General features: G+C 52.0%; 1 protein-coding gene across 1 annotated transcript in view; it reads left to right on the top strand.

The window, feature by feature from the left end:
• Positions 1-15,599, top strand: part of LOC137537301 (zinc finger protein 585A-like) — a 116,890-nt gene extending 101,291 nt beyond the window's left edge. The window contains exon 12 of the mRNA XM_068259377.1: positions 14,549-15,599. Coding sequence (XP_068115478.1) covers positions 14,549-15,481 — 933 coding nt within the window. The 3' untranslated portion in view covers positions 15,482-15,599. The remainder of the gene's footprint in view (positions 1-14,548) is intronic.
• The last annotated feature ends 9,538 nt before the right edge of the window (positions 15,600-25,137 follow it).

The following is a 25,137-nucleotide window of genomic DNA, read 5'->3' as shown; positions in this document are numbered from 1 at the left end:
CCCCACTGCCTGACTCCTCCCATCACCTCAGTATGTCAGGATTGCTGTAGTGCCCTGCACCCACTGCCTGACTCCTCCCATCACCTCAGTATGTCAGGCTTGCTTTACTACCCTGCACCCACTGCGTGACTCCTCCCATCACCACAGTATGTCAGGCTTGCTTTAGTGCCCTGCACCCACTGCCTGACTCCTCCCATCACCTCAGTATGTCAGGCTTGCTTCACTACCCTGCACCCACTGCCTGACTCCTCCCATTACCTCAGTATGTCAGGCTTGCTTTACTACCCTGCCCCCACTGCCTGACTCCTCCCATCACCTCAGTATGTCAGGCTTGCTTTAGTGCCCTGAACCCACTTCCTGACTCCTCCCATCACCTCAGTATGTCAGGCTTGCTTTACTACCCTGCACCCACTGCCTGACTCCTCCCATCACCTCAGTATGTCAGGCTTGCTTTAGTGCCCTGCACCCACTGCCTTACTCCTCCCATCACCTCAGTATGTCAGGCTTGCTTTACTACCCTGCACCCACTGCCTGACTTCTCCCATCACCTCAGTATGTCAGGCTTGCTTTACTACCCTGCACCCACTGCCTGACTCCTCCCATCACCTCAGTATGTCAGGCTTGCTTTGGTGCCCTGCACCCACTGCCTGTCTCCTTCCATCTCCACAGTATGTCAGGCTTGCTTTACTACCCTGCACCCACTGCCTGACTCTTCCCATCACCTCAGTATGTCAGGCTTGCTTTACTACCCTGCACCCACTGCCTTACTCCTCCCATCACCTCAGTATGTCAGGCTTGCTTTACTACCCTGCACCCACTGCCTAACTCCTCCCATCACCTCAGTATGTCAGGCTTGCTTTAGTGCCCTGCACCCACTGCCTGACTCCTCCCATCACCTCAGTATGTCAGGCTTGCTTTAGTGCCCTGCACCCACTGCCTAACTCCTCCCATCACCTCAGTATGTCAGGCTTGCTTTAGTGCCCTGTACCCAATGCCTGACTCCTCCCATCACCTCAGTATGTCAGGCTTGCTTTACTACCCTGCACCCTCTGCCTGACTCCTCCCATCACCTCAGTGTATCATTCTTGCTTCACTACCCTGCACCCACTGCCTGATTCCTCCCATCACCTCAGTATGTCAGGCTTGCTTTAGTACCCTGCACCCACTGCCTTACTCCTCCCATCACCTCAGTATGTCAGGCTTGCTTTACTACCCTGCACCCACTGCCTAACTCCTCCCATCACCTCGGTATATCAGGCTTGCTTTACTACCCTGCCCCCACTGCCTGACTCCTCCCATCACCTCAGTATGTCAGGCTTGCTTTAGTGTCCTGCATCCACTGACTGACTCCTCCCATCACCTCAGTATGTCAGGCTTGCTTTACTACCCTGCACCCACTGCCTGACTCCTCCCATCACCTCAGTCTGTCAGGCTTGCTTTACTACCCTGCCCCCACTGCCTGACTCCTCCCATCACCTCAGTATGTCAGGATTGCTGTAGTGCCCTGCACCCACTGCCTGACTCCTCCCATCACCTCAGTATGTCAGGCTTGCTTTACTACCCTGCACCCACTGCGTGACTCCTCCCATCACCACAGTATGTCAGGCTTGCTTTAGTGCCCTGCACCCACTGCCTGACTCCTCCCATCACCTCAGTATGTCAGGCTTGCTTCACTACCCTGCACCCACTGCCTGACTCCTCCCATTACCTCAGTATGTCAGGCTTGCTTTACTACCCTGCCCCCACTGCCTGACTCCTCCCATCACCTCAGTATGTCAGGCTTGCTTTAGTGCCCTGAACCCACTTCCTGACTCCTCCCATCACCTCAGTATGTCAGGCTTGCTTTAGTGTCCTGCACCCACTGACTGACTCCTCCCATCACCTCAGTATGTCAGGCTTGCTTTAGTGCCCTGCACCCAGTGCCTAACTCATCCCATCACCTCAGTATGTCAGGCTTACTTTAGTGTCCTGCACCCACTGACTGACTCCTCCCATCACCTCAGTATGTCAGGCTTGCTTTACTAGCCTGCACCCACTGCCTGACTCCTCCCATCACCTCAGTATGTCAGGCTTGCTTTAGTGCCCTGCACTCACTGCTTGACTCCTCCCATCACATCAGTATGTCAGGCTTGCTTTAGTGCCCTGCACCCACTGACTGACTCCTCCCATCTCCTCTGTATGTCAGGCTTGCTTTAATGCCCTGCACCCACTGCCTGACTCCTCCCATCACCTCAGTATGTCAGGATTGCTGTAGTGCCCTGCACCCACTGCCTGACTCCTCCCATTACCTCAGTATGTCAGGCTTGCTTTACTACCCTGCACCCACTGACTGACTCCTCCCATCACCTCAGTATGTCAGGCTTGCTTTACTAGCCTGCACCCACTGCCTGACTCCTCCCATCACCTCGGTATATCAGGCTTGCTTTACTACCCTGCATCCACTGCCTGACTCATCCCATCACCTCAGTATGTCAGGCTTTCTTTACTACCCTGCCCCCACTGCCTGACTCCTCCCATCACCTCGGTATGTCAGGCTTGCTTTACTACCCTGCACCCACTGCCTGACTCCTCCCATCACCTCAGTATGTCAGGCTTGCTTTAGTGCCCTGCACCCACTGCCTGACTCCTCCCATCACCTCAGTATGTCAGGCTTGCTTTAGTGCCCTGCACCCACTGCCTGACTCCTCCCATCACCTCAGTATGTCAGGCTTGCTTTAGTGCCCTGCACCCACTGCCTTACTCCTCCCATCACCTCAGTATGTCAGGCTTGCTTTACTACCCTGCACCCACTGCCTGACTCCTCCCATCACCTCAGTATGTCAGGCTTGCTTTACTACCCTGCACCCACTGCCTGACTTCTCCCATCACCTCAGTATGTCAGGCTTGCTTTACTACCCTGCACCCACTGCCTGACTCCTCCCATCACCTCAGTATGTCAGGCTTGCTTTAGTGCCTTGCACCCACTGCCTGACTCCTCCCATCACCTCAGTATGTCAGGCTTGCTTTAGTGCCCTGCACCCACTGCCTAACTCCTCCCATCACCTCAGTATGTCAGGCTTGCTTTAGTACCCTGCACCCACTGCCTTACTCCTCCCATCACCTCAGTATGTCAGGCTTGCTTTACTACCCTGCACCCACTGCCTAACTCCTCCCATCACCTCAGTATGTCAGGCTTGCTTTAGTGCCCTGCACCCACTGCCTGACTCCTCCCATCACCTCGGTATATCAGGCTTGCTTTACTACCCTGCCCCCACTGCCTGACTCCTCCCATCACCTCAGTCTGTCAGGCTTGCTTTACTACCCTGCCCCCACTGCCTGACTCCTCCCATCACCTCAGTATGTCAGGATTGCTGTAGTGCCCTGCACCCACTGCCTGACTCCTTCCATCACCTCAGTATGTCAGGCTTGCTTTAGTGCCCTGCACCCACTGCCTGACTCCTCCCATCACCTCAGTATGTCAGGCTTGCTTTAGTGCCCTGCACCCACTGCCTAACTCCTCCCATCACCTCAGTATGTCAGGCTTGCTTTAGTACCCTGCACCCACTGCCTTACTCCTCCCATCACCTCAGTATGTCAGGCTTGCTTTACTACCCTGCACCCACTGCCTAACTCCTCCCATCACCTCAGTATGTCAGGCTTGCTTTAGTGCCCTGCACCCACTGCCTGACTCCTCCCATCACCTCGGTATATCAGGCTTGCTTTACTACCCTGCCCCCACTGCCTGACTCCTCCCATCACCTCAGTCTGTCAGGCTTGCTTTACTACCCTGCCCCCACTGCCTGACTCCTCCCATCACCTCAGTATGTCAGGATTGCTGTAGTGCCCTGCACCCACTGCCTGACTCCTTCCATCACCTCAGTATGTCAGGCTTGCTTTAGTGCCCTGCACCCACTGCCTGACTCCTCCCATCACCTCAGTATGTCAGGCTTGCTTTACTACCCTGCACCCACTGCGTGACTCCTCCCATCACCACAGTATGTCATGCTTGCTTTAGTGCCCTGCACCCACTGCCTGACTCCTCCCATCACCTCAGTATGTCAGGCTTGCTTCACTACCCTGCACCCACTGCCTGACTCCTCCCATTACCTCAGTATGTCAGGCTTGCTTTACTACCCTGCCCCCACTGCCTGACTCCTCCCATCACCTCAGTATGTCAGGCTTGCTTTAGTGCCCTGAACCCACTTCCTGACTCATCCCATCACCTCAGTATGTCAGGCTTGCTTTAGTGTCCTGCACCCACTGACTGACTCCTCCCATCACCTCAGTATGTCAGGCTTGCTTTAGTGCCCTGCACCCAGTGCCTAACTCCTCCCATCACCTCAGTATGTCAGGCTTGCTTTAGTGTCCTGCACCCACTGACTGACTCCTCCCATCACCTCAGTATGTCAGGCTTGCTTTACTAGCCTGCACCCACTGCCTGACTCCTCCCATCACCTCAGTATGTCAGGCTTGCTTTAGTGCCCTGCACTCACTGCCTGACTCCTCCCATCACATCAGTATGTCAGGCTTGCTTTAGTGCCCTGCACCCACTGCCTGACTCCTCCCATCTCCTCTGTATGTCAGGCTTGCTTTAATGCCCTGCACCCACTGCCTGACTCCTCCCATCACCTCAGTATGTCAGGATTGCTGTAGTGCCCTGCACCCACTGCCTGACTCCTCCCATCACCTCAGTATGTCAGGCTTGCTTTACTACCCTGCACCCACTGACTGACTCCTCCCATCACCTCAGTATGTCAGGCTTGCTTTACTTCCCTGCACCCACTGCCTGACTCCTCCCATCACCTCGGTATATCAGGCTTGCTTTACTACCCTGCCCCCACTGCCTGACTCCTCCCATCACCACAGTATGTCAGGCTTGCTTTAGTGCCCTGCACCCACTGCCTGACTCCTCCCATCACCTCAGTATGTCATGCTTGCTTTAGTGCCCTGCACCCACTGCCTGACTCCTCCCATCACCTCAGTATGTCAGGCTTGCTTTACTTCCCTGCACCCACTGCCTGACTCCTCCCATCACCTCGGTATATCAGGCTTGCTTTACTACCCTGCCCCCACTGCCTGACTCCTCCCATCACCTCAGTATGTCAGGCTTGCTTTAGTGCCCTGCACCCTCTGCCTGACTCCTCCCATCACCTCAGTATGTCAGGCTTGCTTTACTTCCCTGCACCCACAGCCTGACTCCTCCCATCACCTCGGTATATCAGGCTTGCTTTACTACCCTGCCCCCACTGCCTGACTCTTCCCATCACCTCAGTATGTCAGGCTTGCTTTAGTGCCCTGCACCCACTGCCTGACTCCTCCCATTACCTCAGTATGTCAGGCTTGCTTTAGTGCCCTGCACCCACTGCCTGACTCCTCCCATCACCTCAGTATGTCAGTCTTTCTTTAGTGCCCTGCACCCACTGCCTGACTCCTCCCATCACCTCAATATGTCAGAATTGCTGTAGTGCCCTGCACCCACTGACTGACTTCCCCCATCACCTCGGTATATCAGCCTTGCTTTACTACCCTGCACCCACTGCCTGACTCCTCCCATCACCTCAGTATGTCAGGCTTGCTTTACTTCCCTGCACCCACTGACTGACTCCTCCCATCACCTCAGTATGTCAGGCTTGCTTTACTTCCCTGCACCCACTGCCTGACTCCTCCCATCACCTCGGTATATCAGGCTTGCTTTACTACCCTGCCCCCACTGCCTGACTCCTCCCATCACCACAGTATGTCAGGCTTGCTTTAGTGCCCTGCACCCACTGCCTGACTCCTCCCATCACCTCAGTATGTCATGCTTGCTTTAGTGCCCTGCACCCACTGCCTGACTCCTCCCATCACCTCAGTATGTCAGGCTTGCTTTACTTCCCTGCACCCACTGCCTGACTCCTCCCATCACCTCGGTATATCAGGCTTGCTTTACTACCCTGCCCCCACTGCCTGACTCCTCCCATCACCTCAGTATGTCAGGCTTGCTTTAGTGCCCTGCACCCTCTGCCTGACTCCTCCCATCACCTCAGTATGTCAGGCTTGCTTTACTTCCCTGCACCCACAGCCTGACTCCTCCCATCACCTCGGTATATCAGGCTTGCTTTACTACCCTGCACCCACTGCCTGACTCCTCCCATCACCTCAGTATTCCAGGCTTGCTTTAGTGCCCTGCACCCACAGCCTGACTCCTCCCATCACCTCGGTATATCAGGCTTGCTTTACTACCCTGCCCCCACTGCCTGACTCTTCCCATCACCTCAGTATGTCAGGCTTGCTTTAGTGCCCTGCACCCACTGCCTGACTCCTCCCATTACCTCAGTATGTCAGGCTTGCTTTAGTGCCCTGCACCCACTGCCTGACTCCTCCCATCACCTCAGTATGTCAGTCTTTCTTTAGTGCCCTGCACCCACTGTCTGACTCCTCCCATCACCTCAATATGTCAGAATTGCTGTAGTGCCCTGCACCCACTGACTGACTTCCCCCATCACCTCGGTATATCAGCCTTGCTTTACTACCCTGCACCCACTGCCTGACTCCTCCCATCACCTCAGTATGTCAGGCTTGCTTTTCTGCCCTGCACCCACTGCCTGACTCCTCCCATCACATCAGTATGGCAGGCTTTGCCTTCACATTTCAAAGCATTTGTAGTTGCTCCGGTAACCAGCCACTGGGACACAGGAAGAAGCGGTAAGGCTCTCACTAAACCTGAAACCAGCGAATGGACATGTCAAAAAATCCTGTGCTAAGCAAGTTCTGACTAGTGATGGCCTGCAGGTCACATCTGTGGACAATTCATAGCAAACATTTGCCATTTGTATTTACTGCAAGCTTTATGCTCATTGTATTTCCCCCAAGTCAGGTGGGGCAGGACAGCCAAATAAGTATTGTTATGGGCTACACACGCCTGTAAAAGAAATTAATCTGGCAGCCATTTTATAGTCAGGCTGGAGTCAGTGTAGGGAGAGCTGTGCTGCTGATTGAGGGACAGAGAGATAGCTTGCTGACAGTGTTCAGTGTTATTCAGTGCTGTGTAGCTGTGTGCCTGGAGTCAGTGTAGGGAGAGCTGTGCTGCTGATTGAGGGACAGAGAGATAGCTTGCTGACAGTGTTCAGTGTTATTCAGTGCTGTGTAGCTGTGTGCCTGGAGTCAGTGTAGGGAGAGCTGTGCTGCTGATTGAGGGACAGAGAGATAGCTTGCTGACAGTGTTCTGTGTTATTCAGTGCTGTGTAGCTGTGTGCCTGGAGTCAGTGTAGGGAGAGCTGTGCTGCTGATTGAGGGACAGAGAGATAGCTTGCTGACAGTGTTCTGTGTTATTCAGTGCTGTGTAGCTGTGTGCCTGGAGTCAGTGTAGGGAGAGCTGTGCTGCTGATTGAGGGACAGAGAGATAGCTTGCTGACAGTGTTCTCTGTTATTCAGTGCTGTGTAGCTGTGTGCCTGGAGTCAGTGTAGGGAGAGCTGTGCTGCTGATTGAGGGACAGAGAGATAGCTTGCTGACAGTGTTCTGTGTTATTCAGTGCTGTGTAGCTGTGTGCCTGGAGTCAGTGTAGGGAGAGCTGTGCTGCTGATTGAGGGACAGAGAGATAGCTTGCTGACAGTGTTCTGTGTTATTCAGTGCTGTGTAGCTGTGTGCCTGGAGTCAGTGTAGGGAGAGCTGTGCTGCTGATTGAGGGACAGAGAGATAGCTTGCTGACAGTGTTCTGTGTTATTCAGTGCTGTGTAGCTGTGTGCCTGGAGTCAGTGTAGGGGGAGCTGTGCTGCTGATGGGGGGACAGAGAGATAGCTTGCTGACAGTGTTCAGTGTTATTCAGTGCTGTGTAGCTGTGTGTCTTCAGTCAGTGTAGGGAGAGCTGTGCTGCTGATTGAGGGACAGAGAGATAGCTTGCTGACAGTGTTCTGCGTTATTCAGTGCTGTGTAGCTGTGTGCCTTCAGTCAGTGTAGGGGGAGCTGTGCTGCTGATTGAGGGACAGAGAGATAGCTTGCAGACAGTGTTCTGTGTTATTCAGTGCTGTGTAGCTGTGTGCCTGGAGTCAGTGTAGGGAGAGCTGTGCTGCTGATTGAGGGACAGAGAGATAGCTTGCTGACAGTGTTCTGTGTTATTCAGTGCTGTGTAGCTGTGTGCCTGGAGTCAGTGTAGGGAGAGCTGTGCTGCTGATTGAGGGACAGAGAGATAGCTTGCTGACAGTGTTCTGTGTTATTCAGTGCTGTGTAGCTGTGTGCCTGGAGTCAGTGTAGGGGGAGCTGTGCTGCTGATGGGGGGACAGAGAGATAGCTTGCTGACAGTGTTCAGTGTTATTCATGCTGTGTAGCTGTGTGTCTTCAGTCAGTGTAGGGAGAGCTGTGCTGCTGATTGAGGGACAGAGAGATAGCTTGCTGACAGTGTTCTGTGTTATTCAGTGCTGTGTAGCTGTGTGCCTTCAGTCAGTGTAGGGGGAGCTGTGCTGCTGATTGAGGGACAGAGAGATAGCTTGCAGACAGTGTTCTGTGTTATTCAGTGCTGTGTAGCTGTGTGCCTTCAGTCAGTGTAGGGGAGGCTGTGCTGCTGATTGAGGGACAGAGAGATAGCTTGCTGACAGTGTTCTGTGTTATTCAGTGCTGTGTAGCTGTGTGCCTTCAGTCCGTGTAGGGAAAGATGTGCTGCTGATTGAGGGACAGAGCGATAGCTTGCTGACAGTGTTCTGTGTTATTCAGTGCTGTGTAGCAGTGTGCTTTCAGTCAGTGTAGGGAGAGCTGTGCTGCTGATTGGGGGACAGAGAGATAGCTTGCTGATAGTGTTCTGTGTTAGTCAGTGCTGTGTAGCTGTGTGCCTTCAGTAAGTGTAGGGAGAGCTGTGCTGCTGATTCGGGGACAGAGAGATAGCTTGCTGACAGTGTTCTGTGTTATTCAGTGCTGTGTAGCTGTGTGCCTTCAGTCAGTGTAGGGAGAGCTGTGCTGCTGATTGAGGGACAGAGAGATAGCTTGCTGACATTGTTCTGTGTTATTCAGTGCTGTGTAGCTGTGTGCCTGGAGTCAGTGTAGGGAGAGCTGTGCTGGTGATTGAGGGACAGAGAGATAGATTGCTGGCAGTGTTCTGTGTTATTCAGTGCTGTGTAGCTGTGTTCCTGGAGTCAGTGTAGGGGAGCTGTGCTGCTGATTGGGGGACAGAGAGATAGCTTGCTGACAGTGTTCTGTGTTATTCAGTGCTGTGTAGCTGTGTGCCTTCAGTCAGTGTAGGGGGAGCTGTGCTGCTGACTGAGGGACAGAGAGATAGCTTGCTGACAGTGTTCAGTGGTATTCAGTGCTGTGTAGCTGTGTGCCTTCAGTCAGTGTAGGGAGAGCTGTGCTGCTGATTCGGGGACAGAGAGATAGCTTGCTGACAGTGTTCTGTGTTATTCAGTGCTGTGTGTCTGGAGTCAGTGTAGGGAGAGCTGTGCTGCTGACTGAGGGACAGAGATATAGCTTGCTGACAGTGTTCTGTGTTATTCATTGCTGTGTGCCTTCAGTCAGTGTAGGGAGAGCTGTGCTGCTGATTGAGGGACAGGGAGATAGCTTTCTGACTTTGTTCTGTGTTATTCAGTGCTGTGTAGCTGTGTGCCTTCAGTCAGTGTAGGGGGAGCTGTGCTGCTGATTGAGAGACAGAGAGATAGCTTGCTGACAGTGTTCTGTGTTATTCAGTGCCGTGTAGCTGTGTGCCTTCAGTCAGTGTAGGGAGAGCTATGCTGGTGATTCGGGGACAGAGAGATAGCTTGCTGACAGTGTTCTGTGGTGTTCAGTGCTGTGTAGCTGTGTGCCTGGAGTCAGTGTAGGGAGAGCTGTGCTGCTGATTGAGGGACAGAGAGATAGCTTGCTGACAGTGTTCTGTGTTATTCAGTGCTGTGTAGCTGTGTGCCTGGAGTCAGTGTAGGGAGAGCTGTGCTGCTGATTGAGGGACAGAGAGATAGCTTGCTGACAGTGTTCTGTGGTGTTCTGTGCTGTGTAGCTGTGTGCCTGGAGTCAGTGTAGGGGGAGCTGTGCTGCTGACTGAGGGTCAGAGAGATAGGTTGCTGACAGTGTTCTGTGTTATTCAGTGCTGTGTAGCTGTGTGCCTGGAGTCAGTGTAGGGGGAGCTGTGCTGCTGATTGGGGGACAGAGAGATAGCTTGCTGACATTGTTCTGTGTTGTTCAGTGCTGTGTAGCTGTGTGCCTTCAGTCAGTGTAGTTAGAGCTGTGCTGGTGATTGAGGGACAGAGAGAAAGCTTGCTGACCGTGTTCTGTGTTATTCAGTGCTGTGTAGCTGTGTGCCTGGAGTCAGTGTAGGGAGAGCTGTGCTGGTGATTGAGGGACAGAGAGAAAGCTTGCTGACAGTGTTCTGTGTTATTCAGTGCTGTGTAGCTGTGTGCCTTCAGTCAGTGTAGGGAGAGCTGTGCTGCTGATTGAGGGACAGAGAGATAGCTTGCTGAGAGTGTTCTGTGTTATTCCGTGCAGTGTAGCTGTGTGCCTTCAATCAGTGTAGGGAGAGCTGTGCTGCTGATTGGGGGACAGAGAGATAGCTTGCTGACAGTGTTCTGTGTTATTCAGTGCTGTGTAGCTGTGTGCCTTCAGTCAGTGTAGGGGGAGCTGTGCTGGTGATTGAGGGACAGAGAGAAAGCTTGCTGACAGTGTTCTGTGTTATTCAGTGCTGTGTGCCTTCAGTCAGTGTAGGGAGAGCTGTGCTGCTGACTGAGGGACAGAGAGATAGCTTGCTGACAGTGTTCAGTGTTATTCAGTGCTGTGTAGCTGTGTGCCTTCAGTCAGTGTAGGGGGAGCTGTGCTGGTGATTGAGGGACAGAGAGAAAGCTTGCTGACAGTGTTCTGTGTTATTCAGTGCTGTGTAGCTGTGTGCCTGGAGTCAGTGTAGGGAGAGCTGTGCTGGTGATTGAGGGACAGAGAGATAGATTGCTGGCAGTGTTCTGTGTTATTCAGTGCTGTGTAGCTGTGTGCCTGGAGTCAGTGTAGGGGAGCTGTGCTGCTGATTGGGGGACAGAGAGATAGCTTGCTGACAGTGTTCTGTGGTGTTCAGTGCTGTGTAGCTGTGTGCCTGGAGTCAGTGTAGGGAGAGCTGTGCTGCTGACTGAGGGACAGAGAGAGAGCTTGCTGACATTGTTCTGTGTTATTCAGTGCTGTGTAGCTGTGTGCCTTCAGTCAGTGTAGTTAGAGCTGTGCTGGTGATTGAGGGACAGAGAGAAAGCTTGCTGACAGTGTTCTGTGTTATTCAGTGCAGTGTAGCTGTGTGCCTTTAGTCAGTGTAGGGGGAGCTGTGCTGCTGATTGAGGGACAGAGAGATAGCTTGCTGACAGTGTTCAGTGGTATTCAGTGCTGTGTAGCTGTGTGCCTTCAGTCAGTGTAGGGAGAGCTGTGCTGCTGATTGAGGGACAGAGCGATAGCTTGCTGACAGTGTTCTGTGTTATTCAGTGCTGTGTAGCTGTGTGCCTTTAGTCAGTGTAGGGGGAGCTGTGCTGCTGATTGAGGGACAGAGAGATAGCTTGCTGACAGTGTTCTGTGTTATTCAGTGTTGTGTAGCTGTGTGCTTGGAGTCAGTGTAGGGAGAGCTGTGCTGCAGACTGAGGGACAGAGAGATAGCTTGCTGACAGTGTTCTGTGTTATTCAGTGCTGTGTAGCTGTGTGCCTTCAGTCAGTGTAGGGAGAGCTGTGCTGCTGATTGAGGGACAGAGAGATAGCTTGCTGACAGTGTTCTGTGTTATTCAGTGCTGTGTAGCTGCTTCCATAGGTGTTCTGCTCCTTGCAGATCACCAACTAGGGACCCCAAAAATCCTGATCCTGCTGTTATTTTCTGTTGTTGTTGTTTGTGGTTTGCTGTGTAGCTTATATACATCTCCTGTTTAGTATAGTGTAGTGTGTGGCTGTTGCAGCCCGTCACTGTGCTAAAATAAAGTGACTGAGTGACTGTATTGCACTGTAAACATGTTGTGTCACCTGACGTTATCACACAAAGCCTTCCACATCACTGTGGAGCCTGTAGTCCAGTGTTAGGCCCACACTGCACAGGCAGCATATTGTGTGACTGCAGTGTACTTTAAAAATTAGGCAGGAATATGCCAAATATTTAAAGCCTCGGCTACAGTGGCTGCAAAAAACAATTTTTAAGCAGGGAAACACAGCGGCCAGTCTAAAAAAAAAACCGTTCTTGTGTTTACACATAAAAAATCCTCTGTGTAAAATACATATGTTTGGAGGTAAATGTTGCCAATGATCCCCTCTGCCATGCCACTGCCCAGGGTTTTTGGACAGTTTTGACACCTTTTGAAAATAAATTGTGGCCTTAAATATGCCCTGAAGGATTTTGCAGTTCACCTGCCAGTAAAGTCAGTGGGGTCCCCCGGTAACATTCGGTTTGTGAATAGTCTGTGAACGTTCATCCGCGATGTTCGTCCATCAGTAGTGTAGAGATGTATGCTGTGCCCATCGCAGTGACAGAAATCAGGCGTGGCATAGATAGCCATGACAAGGACAGGAAGTCACAGCACGTGTTACATCACATCCGCTGTCCTCCTGTTACTCCAGCTCACATTTACAGATTACCCAGCAAGCTCATGGTGAATCACAACTCCCAGGAGCTTGGAAGAAAAAAGAGAAATCGAGAGCCCAATATGGTGTAGTATTGTTAACTTGGTTGTGGTTTAAAGCAAAATATTTAGAAATACTCACAAACATGGGTTACCCATAGGCAACCACTTCAAGTGCAGGTGGGGAGTATTAGAACCTGACCCCACTCAGGTTATTAAGATGTCGCTCTCTGTAGATAGGAAACTGGGTAGCACCCCTCCACCGAGGGTGGAGTCAAGATTTCAGCAAGGCTTGGTGTACAGAGGCACCAGAGTAGAATAAAAAGGTTTAAAAACGTCTAAAAGAGGTTTCAGGTGTTCAGGTGGACTTATCTCCCTCAAAAATATAGAACTCAATTGAGTCACAATATATCAATACAAAAAACGTTTTATGTAACTCCACTTAGTGCAACGCGTTTCGCAGGTGTGGTCCTGCTTCATCAGGCAAACAGGAGTATAACTATAGTTTGTTTGTATAGTTTGTTTTATAGTTATACTCCTGTTTGCCTGATGAAGCAGGATCACGCCTGCGAAACGCGTTGCACTAAGTGGAGTTACATAAAACGTTTTTTGTATTGATATATTGTGACTCAATTGAGTTCTATATTTTTGAGGGAGGTAAGTCCACCTGAACATCCCCCTCTTTTAGACTTTTTTTTAAACATTTTTATTCTACTCTGGCGCCTCTGCACACCAAGCCTTGCTGACAACTCCCAGGAGTGTGTAAGGGGCTACAAAGGACCAACACGCCCTCTTACTAAAATGCTATGCAAAAGAGAAACTTGCCTTCATAACACAGAAGGTATTTGTGATTATACAGGATAGAGTAAATCTATGATGTCTCCCACAATGCACCACTGCTGAATATGAAAATTGTGCCTTTGTTGTCCCTGAAAGCTAAAACAAGAGGGCACATCTTTGCATTCCAGCAGTTCTGGAAGTGTGATTTGATTTCAGGGACAACAAATGGATGATTTGCATATTTAACAGTGATGCTTTGGGGGAGGTATCATATGCTCACTCCAATAACTACAAAAATAAGGTTTCCTTTAAAGGGTGTAGAAAGCCTGGCACTCCCACAGGAGGCATTCCAGGGGGCTTTCACACAGGTACGGAGGAGTCACTGAAATACATGTGTGTGGGGGGAGGGGCATGCGGGGCACTGATAGAGGAAGACGAAGCACAACTTTGTGGACATCACTAATCAATTCATACAATAAAAATCAGGTCCCGACAGGTTTGTTACAAAGGTGGAGGGGGTATCCCAAGTTTTATAGGGTGGTCCAGTGATTTCTAGCCACACCCCTTCCCCACCCCCACTGATCTCCTGTCCAATAGGAGCTGCAGTGTGCAGCAGTTTGGTTCCTCATTGGACAGAAGGATGGGAGGAGAGATACGGCTATACTGTGTATATATAGGAGTATATATGTATGTATGTATATCCAGCTACAGCAGTATTAGTGGTTTGGGATCTCTATGGGATCTCCATGACATAAATAGATAATTCCTCCACCTCGCAGCTCCTGTAATTTAGTGTTGTGTAACGTCACAATATCTTTATTTGCACAATTGGGGACAAGAGAGAGATAAAGGGACATTACAAGGGGCATATGAGTGACACGAGGATACAATGGTAATAAGAATGTGTAAGTGACACCACATTGCTCTACAAACATAACACAGATCTCTTGCTATAAGTACATAGAGGTCTGTTGTCACAGGAGTAACACATTGCTGCCATTGTCTCATCAAGCTCTACAATTTACTGCTTTCCATGTATGGCCAATGCTATAGCTGTAGGGAGGGTCAGTGACATGCAAATAACTCTGAGATGGTGCAAATTGTATGCAAACCTCTGCAGCTGCTGCATTTGGTCCATTTCCAATCTGCATAAACTTTGCATCAACTTGGAATTCTCAGCAGCTCACTGACCCTCCCTAATGATAATTGCTCCTCCCCTCAGAATTCTCTAACAGGAAGTGATGATTTTTCTCTATTTGCAGTGCGGAGTCCCGGCATCAGGAACCTCTCAGAGACTCGTCTCTCTGTATCCACAGACTGTACAATGGATGATGATGTCACTGGACAAGAGTCTCCTGCAGATATCCTGGTGACCCCAAATATTCCCCCAGACTCCCCTCACCTGTCTAACCCTGAGGGGCCTCATACCCAGCACAGCTCCCCCCCTGCTGGAGGGTCTTATTCCTGTTCCATGTGTTGGAAAGGATTTGTACGGAAATCACAACTTGTCATTCATATGAGAATTCACACCGGTGAGAAGCCCTATTCTTGTGCTGAGTGTGGGAAATGTTTTGGAGAGAAAGGAAACCTTGTCAAACATGAGAGATCTCACACTGGTGAGAAGCCTTATTCATGTGCTGAGTGTGGGAAATGCTTTCGACAGAAATCGCAGCTTGCCACACATGAGCGATCTCACACTGGTGAGAAGCCGTTTTCATGTGCTGAATGTGGGAAATGTTTTGCACATAAAAAAAACCTCGACAGACATGAGAGATTGCACACAGGTGAGAAGCCCTATTCATGTGCAGAGTGTGGGAAATGTTTTGGGCAGAAATCACAGCTTGCCGTGCATGAGAGAACTCACACTGGTGAGAAGCCCTATTCATGTGCAGAGTGTGGGAAATGTTTTGGGCAGAAATCACAGCTTGCCGTGCATGAGAGATCTCACACTGGTGAGAAGCCCTATTCATGTGCTGAGTGTGGGAAATGTTTTGGACAGAAATCGCAACTTGTCATACATGACAGATCTCACACTGGTGAGAAACCTTATTCGTGTGCTGAGTGTGGGAAATGTTTTGGACAGAAAGAAAACCTTGTCAAACATGAGAGCTGTCACACTGGTGAGAAGCCCTATTCATGTGCTGAGTGTGGGAAATGTTTTGGACAAAAAGGAAACCTTAACAGACATGAGATGTCACACTGGTGAGAAGCTCTATTTATGTGCTGAGTGTGGGAAATGTTTTGGAGCACGAATCAATGCTTGTGCGCAGGGATGCTTATCAAGAGTAAACATGAGTAACGAGCAGTGATTACTCGTGATTCAAATGAAGATTAATTGCTGCAGGTGTGTGGCGGGGATATAAGATGTTAATTACCCATAATTCTCCTTTCCGTCCTTCGTTCCGAAGAGGCTTCAAGCGTCCTATTGGATGCATTGCAAGCCTCACTACGGGCACTTCCTCCTTCAAGCCTCACTACGGGCACTTCCTCCTTCAAGCCTCACTACGGGCACTTCCTCCTCCAAGCCTCACTACGGGCACTTCCTCCTCCAAGCCTCACTACGGGCACTTCCTCCTTCAAACCTCACTACGGGCACTTCCTCCTTCAAACCTCACTACGGGCACTTCCTCCTTCAAACCTCACTACGGGCACTTCCTCCTTCAAGCCTCACTACGGGCACTTCCTCCTTCAAGCCTCACTACGGGCACTTCCTCCTTCAAGCCTCACTACGGGCACTTCCTCCTCCAAGCCTCACTACGGGCACTTCCTCCTCCAAGCCTCACTACGGGCACTTCCTCCTTCAAACCTCACTACGGACACTTCCTCCTTCAAGCCTCACTACGGGCGCTTCCTTCTTCAAGCCTCACTACGGGCGCTTCCTCCTTCAAGCCTCACTACGGGCGCTTCCTCCTTCAAGCCTCACTACGGGCGCTTCCTCCTTCAAGCCTCACTACGGGCGCTTCCTCCTCCAAGCCTCACTACGGGCCCTTCCTCCTCCAAGCCTTACTACGGACACTTCCTCCTCCAAGCCTCACTACGGGCGCTTCCTCTTTCAAGCCTCACTACGGGCGCTTCCTCTTTCAAGCCTCACTACGGACACTTCCTCCTTCAAGCCTCACTACGGGCGCTTCCTCCTTCAAGCCTCACTACGGGCACTTCCTCCTTCAAGCCTCACTGCGGGCGCTTCCTCCTTCAAGCCTCACTACTGGCGCTTCCTCCTTCAAGCCTCACTACGGGCGCTTCCTCCTTCAAGCCTCACTACGGGCGCTTCCTCCTTCAAGCCTCACTACGGGCGCTTCCTCCTTCAAGCCTCACTACGGGCGCTTCCTCCTTCAAGCCTCACTACGGGCACTTCCTCCTTCAAGCCTCACTACGGGCACTTCCTCCTTCAAGCCTCACTACGGGCACTTCCTCCTTCAAGCCTCACTACGGACACTTCCTCCTTCAAGCCTCACTACGGACACTTCCTCCTTCAAGCCTCACTACGGACACTTCCTCCTTCATGCCTCACTACGGGCACCTCCTCCTTCAAGCCTCACTACGGGCACCTCCTCCTTCAAGCCTCACTACGGGCACCTCCTCCTTCCATCCTCACTACGGGCACCTCCTCCAAGCCTCACTACGGACACTTCCTCCTTCAAGCCTCACTGCGGGCACTTCCTCCTTCAAGCCTCACTGCGGGCACTTCCTCCTTCAAGCCTCACTGCGGGCACTTCCTCCTTCAAGCCTCACTGCGGGCACTTCCTCCTTCAAGCCTCACTGCGGGCACTTCCTCCTTCAAGCCTCACTGCGGGCACTTCCTCCTTCAAGCCTCACTGCGGGCACTTCCTCCTTCAAGCCTCACTGCGGGCACTTCCTCCTTCAAGCCTCACTACGGACACTTCCTCCTTCAAGCCTCACTACGGACACTTCCTCCTTCAAGCCTCACTACGGGCACTTCCTCCTTCAAGCCTCACTACGGGCACTTCCTCCTTCAATCCTCACTACGGACACTTCCTCCTTCAAGCCTCACTACGGACACTTCCTCCTTCAAGCCTCACTACGGGCACTTCCTCCTTCAAGCCTCACTACGGGCACTTCCTCCTTCAAGCCTCACTGCGGGCGCTTCCTCCTTCAAGCCTCACTACTGGCGCTTCCTCCTTCAAGCCTCACTACGGGCGCTTCCTCCTTCAATCCTCACTACGGGCACTTCCTCCAAGCCTCACTACGGACACTCCCTCCTTCAAGCCTCACTACGGACACTTCCTCCTTCAAGCCTAACTACGGGCACCTCCTCCTTCAAGCCTCACTACGGACACTTCCTCCTTCAAGCCTCACTACGGGCACTTCCTCCTTCAAGCCTCACTACGGACACATCCTCCTTCAAGCCTCACTACGGACACCTCCTCCTTCAAGCCTCACTACGGACACCTCCTCCTTCAAGCCTCACTACGGACACCTCCTCCTTCAAGCCTCACTACGGACACCTCCTCCTTCAAGCCTCACTACGGACACTTCCTCCTTCAAGCCTCACTACGGGCACTTCCTCCTTCAAGCCTCACTGCGGGCACTTCCTCCTTTAAGCCTCACTGCGGGCACTTCCTCCTTTAAGCCTCACTGCGGGCACTTCCTCCTTCAAGCCTCACTACGGGCACTTCCTCCTTCAAGCCTCACTACGGACACTTCCTCCTTCAAGCCTCACTACGGACACTTCCTCCTTCAAGCCTCACTACGGGCACTTCCTCCTTCAAGCCTCACTACGGGCACTTCCTCCTTCAAGCCTCACTACGGACACTTCCTCCTTCAAGCCTCACTACGGACACTTACTCCTTCAAGCCTCACTACGGACACTTACTCCTTCAAGCCTCACTACGGGCACTTCCTCCTTGAAGCCTCACTACGGACACTTCCTCCTTCAAGCCTCACTACGGGCACTTCCTCCTTCAAGCCTCACTACGGGCACCTCCTCCTTCCATCCTCACTACGGGCACCTCCTCCAAGCCTCACTACGGGCACTTCCTCCTTCAAGCCTCACTACGGGCACTTCCTCCTTCAAGCCTCACTGCGGGCACTTCCTCCTTTAAGCCTCACTGCGGGCACTTCCTCCTTTAAGCCTCACTGCGGGCACTTCCTCCTTCAAGCCTCACTACGGGCACTTCCTCCTTCAAGCCTCACTACGGACACTTCCTCCTTCAAGCCTCACTACGGACACTTCCTCCTTCAAGCCTCACTACGGGCACTTCCTCCTTCAAGCCTCACTACGGGCACTTCCTCCTTCAAGCCTCACTACGGACACTTCCTCCTTCAAGCCTCACTACGGACACTTACTCCTTCAAGCCTCACTACGGACACTTACTCCTTCAAGCCTCACTACGGGCACCTCCTCCTTCAAGCCTCACTACGGGCACCTCCTCCAAGCCTCACTACGGACACTTCCTCCTTCAAGCCTCACTGCGGGCACTTCCTCCTTCAAGCCTCACTACGGGCACTTCCTCCTTCAAGCCTCACTGCGGGCACTTCCTCCTTCAAGCCTCACTGCGGGCACTTCCTCCTTCAAGCCTCACTACGGGCACTTCCTCCTTCAAGCCTCACTGCGGGCGCTTCCTCCTTCAAGCCTCACTACGGGCACTTCCTCCTTCAAGCCTCACTACGGGCACTTCCTCCTTCAAGCCTCACTACGGGCGCCTCCTCCTTCAAGCCTCACTGCGGGCGCTTCCTCCTTCAAGCCTCACTACGGGCACTTCCTCCTTGAAGCCTCACTGCGGGCACTTCCTCCTTCAAGCCTCACTGCGGGCACTTCCTCCTTCAAGCCTCACTGCGGGCGCTTCCTCCTTCAAGCCTCACTACGGGCACTTCCTCCTTCAAGCCTCACTACGGGCACTTCCTCCTTGAAGCCTCACTACGGGCACTTCCTCCTTCAAGCCTCACTACGGGCACCTCCTCCTTCAAGCCTCACTACGGGCACCTCCTCCTTCAAGCCTCACTGCGGGCACCTCCTCCTTCAAGCCTCACTACGGGCACCTCCTCCTTCAAGCCTCACTACGGGCACTTCCTCCTTCAAGCCTCACTACGGCACTTCCTCCTTCAAGCCTCACTACGGCACTTCCTCCTTCAAGCCTCAGTATGGGCCCTTCCTCCTTCAAGCCTCACTACGGGCACCTCCTTCTTCAAGCCTCACTGCGGGCACCTCCTCCTTCAAGCCTCACTACGGGCACCTCCTTCTTCAAGGCTCACTACGGGCACTTCCTCCTTCAAGCCTCACTGCGGGCACCTCCTCCTTCAAGCCTCACTACGGGCACCTCCTCCAAGCCTCACTACGGGCACTTCCTCCTTCAAGCCTCACTGCGGGCACCTCCTCCTTCAAGCCTCACTGCGGGCACCTCCTCCTTCAAGCCTCACTACGGGCACTTCCTCCTTCAAGCCTCACTGCGGGCACCTCCTCCTTCAAGCCTCACTGCGGGCACCTCCTCCAAGCCTCACTACGGGCACTTCCTCCTTCAAGCCTCACTGCGGGCACCTCCTCCTTCAAGCCTCACTGCGGGCACCTCCTCCTTCAAGCCTCACTGCGGGCACCTCCTCCTTCAAGCCTCACTACGGGCACCTCCTCCAAGCCTCACTACGGGCGCTTCCTCCTCCAAGCCTCACTACGGACACTTCCTTCTTCAAGCCTTACTGCGGGCACCTCCTCCTTCAAGCCTCACTGCGGGCACCTCCTCCTTCAAGCCTCACTACGGGCACCTCCTTTTTCAAGCCTCACTGCGGGCACTTCCTCCTTCAAGCCTCACTGCTGGCACTTCCTCCTTCAAGCCTCACTGCGGGCACTTCCTCCTTCAAGCCTCACTACGGGCACTTCCTCCTTCAAGCCTCACTACGGACACTTCCTCCTTCAAACCTCACTACGGGCACTTCCTCCTTCAAGCCTCACTGCGGGCACTTCCTCCTTCAAGCCTCACTACGGGCACTTCCTCCTTCAAGCCTCACTACGGACACTTCCTCCTTCAAACCTCACTACGGACACTTCCTCCTTCAAGCCTCACTACGGTCACTTCCTCCTTCAAGCCTCACTACGGTCACTTCCTCCTTCAAGCCTCACTACGGGCACTTCCTCCTTCAAGCCTCACTGCGGGCACCTCCTCCTTCAAGCCTCACTACGGGCACCTCCTCCTTCAATCCTCACTACGGACACTTCCTCCTTCAAGCCTCACTACGGGCACTTCCTCCTTCAAGCCTCACTGCGGGCACCTCCTCCTTCAAGCCTCACTACGGTCACTTCCTCCTTCAAGCCTCACTACGGTCACTTCCTCCTTCAAGCCTCACTACGGCACTTCCTCCTTCAAACCTCACTACGGGCACTTCCTCCTTCAAGCCTCACTACGGACACTTCCTCCTTCAAGCCTCACTACGGGCACTTCCTCCTTCCATCCTCACTACGGGCACCTCCTCCAAGCCTCACTACGGACACTTCCTCCTTCAAGCCTCACTACGGACGCTTCCTCCTTCAAGCCTCACTACGGCACTTCCTCCTTCAAACCTCACTACGGGCACTTCCTCCTTCAAGCCTCACTACGGACACTTCCTCCTTCAAGCCTCACTACGGGCACTTCCTCCTTCAAGCCGGAAGGAGGAAGTGTGCTGGTGTGAGGCTTGCAACGCGACCAATAGGACGTTTGTAGCCTCTTTGGTACGCAGGGCAGACAGCGGAATTATAGGTAATTAACACTTTGTATCCTCCACCGCGCACCTGCAGCCATTAATATTAATTTGAATCATGAGTAACCACTGGTGGTTACTCATGATGAACATCCCTGCTTGTGAGACATTTGTGCTGAGTGTGGGAAATGTTTTGAGCATACATCCCTGCTTGTGAGACATTTGTGCTGAGTGTGGGAAATGTTTTGAGCATACATCCCTGCTTGTGAGACATTTGTGCTGAGTGTGGGAAATGTTTTGTCCATAGGTGTTCTTTTCCATTTTACTTCTTGCTAGATGCACATGGCAGCATTTTACACTGAATCCCAAGGACTCTCATGCTGCTCAGTACATTGGATTATTGCTGCTCTGTACATTGGATTATTGCTGCTTAGTGCATTGTTGCTGCTCTTCGGTTGTCCTTATCAAACGCTCTCAGTTCCTCCAGCAGTTGCATTGCTATTCCTTTAGGCGTTGGTCCCTGGGGTATGTCAGGCATTTTCCAGGTTGTGGCATTGGCTTGTTGGGAGTTTACTTGGCGTTTAATAGAAAGCCAAAGGAACCTGGAACCTTTCTTCTACTGTGCGGAGAATAAGAATAAAAAACATTTATTTAGACCAGTGATCTGCAAACTCGGCCCTCCAGCTGTTATGGAACTACAAGTCCCACAATGCATTTGCCTTTAAGAATCATGACTGTGGCTGTCAGACTCCCACAATGCAGTGTGGGACTTGTAGTTCCTTAACAGCTGGAGGGGGCCGAGTTTGCAGGTCACTGAATTAGTCTGTTGTTTATGCCAAAAAGTCCATTGCTCTAGAGTGGAACAAACTCCTGAATCCCTCTCGCTTCACGGATGCATCTAATTAAAACTTCTCTCCTGTTATATAAACTGACCTGGTTGGTGAGAGGGGCGGACTTCACATTCCATAAGGTCTGGAAGCCCTGTTTGCAATGTACTGGTTCAGCCATTAAAGGATACCCGAAGTGACATGTGACATGGTGACATAGACATGGGTATGTACAGTGCCTAGCACACAAATAACTAGGCTGTGTTCCTTTTTTTCTTTCTTTGCCTGAAAGAGTTAAATATCAGGTATGTAAGTGGCTGACTCAGTCCTGACTCAGACAGGAAGTGACTACAGTGTGACCCTCACTGATAGGAAATTCCAACTATAAAAACACTTTCCTAGCAGAAAATGGCTTCTGAGAGCAGGAAAGAGATAAAAAGGGTCAATAGTTTATAGATTTTAGCTCTGGCATACTTCAATTAATGTGTCATTGAGTAAAAACAATAAAACAGTTAAAACTTAAAAAGTAGATTTTACTGCTTGTCGACTGCTCCACGCCGATTGGTGTGAATGCAGCGGCAGCCCCAGGACTGCTCCACGCCGATTGGTGTGAATGCAGCGGCAGCCCCAGGACTGCTCCACGCCGATTGGTGTGAATGCAGCGGCAGCCCCAGGACTGCTCCACGCCGATTGGTATGAATGCAGCTGCAGCTCCAGGACCACTCAACGCCGATTGGTGTGAATGCAGCGGCAGCCCCAGAACCGCTCAACGCCGATTGGTGTGAATGCAGCTGCAGCTCCAGGACCGCTCCACGCCGATTGGTGTGAATGCAGCGGCAGCCCCAAGAGTGCTCCACGCCGATTGGTGTGAATGCAGCGGCAGCCCCAAGAGTGCTCCACGCTGATTGGTGTGAATGCAGCGGCAGCCCCAAGAGTGCTCCACGCTGATTGGTGTGAATGCAGCGGCAGCCCCAGGAGTGCTCCACGCCGATAGATGTGAACGGCTTCCTATGGGGCAAGCAGGAAATCATGTGTGCTGATGCGCGCATCTCCGTTTGGAGACTGTTAGATGGCGAATCCGCCGTCTAATTAGGCTGTACAGCGCTGCGATCTAATGCACAGCTGTCCCCTTTGTAGTGCAGGAAGTGATTGGCTGTCATAGGCTGAAGCCGATCACGCTGATTGGCTGGCGGGGGGAGGGAGGGTGCCCTGGGAGCAAAAATGTAAAAAATAAAATAAGCAATTTTATTGAAAAAATAATAAAATACATATTGATTACAAAAAAACCAACAACTGGGAAGCAATCAGACCCCCACCACCAGAGAGCTCTGTTGGTGGGGAGAGAAGGGGGGGGCGGGAATCACTTGTGTGCTGAGCTGTGCAGCCCTGCAGCTAGCCCTTAAAGCTACAGTGGCCTATTTACAGAAAAATGGTCTGGTCTTTAGGGGGGTTTAACACTGTGGTCCTCAAGTGGTTAAACATAAAATAAAACTCTGGAATATATTAACCACCTGAGCGGTCTGGACGAGCTCAGCTCATCCAACACCGCCGGAGGGTGCCGCTCAGGCCCTGCTGGGCCGATTTACATCAAATAAAAAGCAGCACACGCAGCCGGCACTTTGCCAGCCGCGTGTGCTGCCTGATCGCCGCCGCTCTGCGGCGATCCGCCGCGAGCAGCGGCGAAAGAGGGTCCCCCCAGCCGCCTGAGCCCAGCGTAGCCGGAACAAAAAGTTCCGGCCAGCGCTAAGGGCTGGATCGGAGGCGGCTGACGTCAGGACGTCGGCTGACGTCCATGACGTCACTCCGCTCGTCGCCATGGCGACGATATAAGCAAAACAAGGAAGGCCGCTCATTGCGGCCTTCCTTGTTTATTCTGGGCGCCGGAGGCGATCGGAAGATTGCCTCCGGAGCGCCCTCTAGTGGGCTTTCATGCAGCCAACTTTCAGTTGGCTGCATGAAATAGTTTTTTTTTTATTTAAAAAAAACCCTCCCGCAGCCACCCTGGCGATTTAATCAGAACGCCAGGGTGGTTAAAAAGTCATTTTTAGGAGAAGGATGGATACAATAATTTGTTTCATTAGTTTATTTTCACCCCGGGTGTCCTTTAATAATGTAGATGTTTCTCCCAGCATTGCGGACTCCCTCTGATAGATGTTGGGATATTTGCTTGTGGTTCCTCCACACCTCTGTGTAGCTTGGTGCAGCCGTGGTCCGGGATTTCATGCTGGTCAATAGATTTTCTGTGTATGACTTGTTCCTGTATGTTCTTCATGCTGCTAAATGGCTAAATGTCTATTTACTTGACTTTGTCTAATCTTTGATATCTCTGTGATGTGGCCGGATGTAACCTAAATATGTCTTGCACAGGCAGTGTGAGGTTTTCTGTTGTAGTTGTGTATTTTGATAAACAATAAAAAGATTTTTAAGAAATAAAAAAAATCAACAGTTTTGGTCAATGATGGTTTCAAACATTTGGCACATCAACTCATTTGTATTGATAATAAAAACATAAATCACCAGACCTGGGGAATACTTGGAAACAAACGCCAAGGGATAAGGTTCCATGTCTTCTTTTGTTCAAAACAACTTGCTTCATAGGAAAGTGTATTTGCTGCTGTACAGTGTTGCCAACCGCCCGGGCATACCGTAAATTTTGTTTGAAATTTAGCTGCCCGTGAATTCCGTAAGGAATTCAGCAGCGTCCGTAAGGGCGGCCAATCATCCGCCCTGTGAGCAGGAGGGGAGCAGAGAAGAGGGAGAGCTGTGGGGACAGCGGGGAAGGGGGGATGTCTCCCCCCTCCTTCCCTCACCTTGGGGCTCTCCCTCCCTCGCTCTCCCCTCCAGAACTAAGTGTGGTGTGGCAGCTGGCAGCGGGCGGAACTTACCTCCGTCTCACTCCAAGCGCCGGAAGTTTTGGTGCCGTTGCTCTGGTCTGCTTCAGACCAGACTAGCAGCAAATCTATTCAACCATCCCACGCCTGCAACGAGACGGAGGTAAGTTCCGCCCGCTGCCAGCCGCCACACAGCACTTAGTTCTGGAGGGGAGAGCGAGGGATGGAGAGCACCAAGGTGAGGGAAGGAGGGGGGAGATGGCCCCCCTTCCCCGCTGTCCCCACAGCTCTCCCTCTTCTCTGCGCTGCTCCTCTCCTGCTGGGGGAACACCTGGCTACATATACTGGGCACATATACACCTGGCTACATATACTGGGCACTTATAACCCTGACTACATATACTGGGGACATATACCTCTGGCTATATATACTGGGGACATATACCTCTGGCTATATATACTGGGGACATATACCTCTGGCTATATATACTGGGGACATATACCTCTGGCTATATATACTGGGGACATATACCTCTGGCTATATATACTGGGAACATATACCCCTGCCTAAAAAT

This window comes from Hyperolius riggenbachi, chromosome 10 (assembly GCF_040937935.1).
Source record: "Hyperolius riggenbachi isolate aHypRig1 chromosome 10, aHypRig1.pri, whole genome shotgun sequence".
NCBI lineage: Eukaryota > Metazoa > Chordata > Amphibia > Anura > Hyperoliidae > Hyperolius > Hyperolius riggenbachi.
Note: the sequence above shows the minus strand (reverse complement) of the source record. Positions and strands in the feature narration are given on the sequence as shown.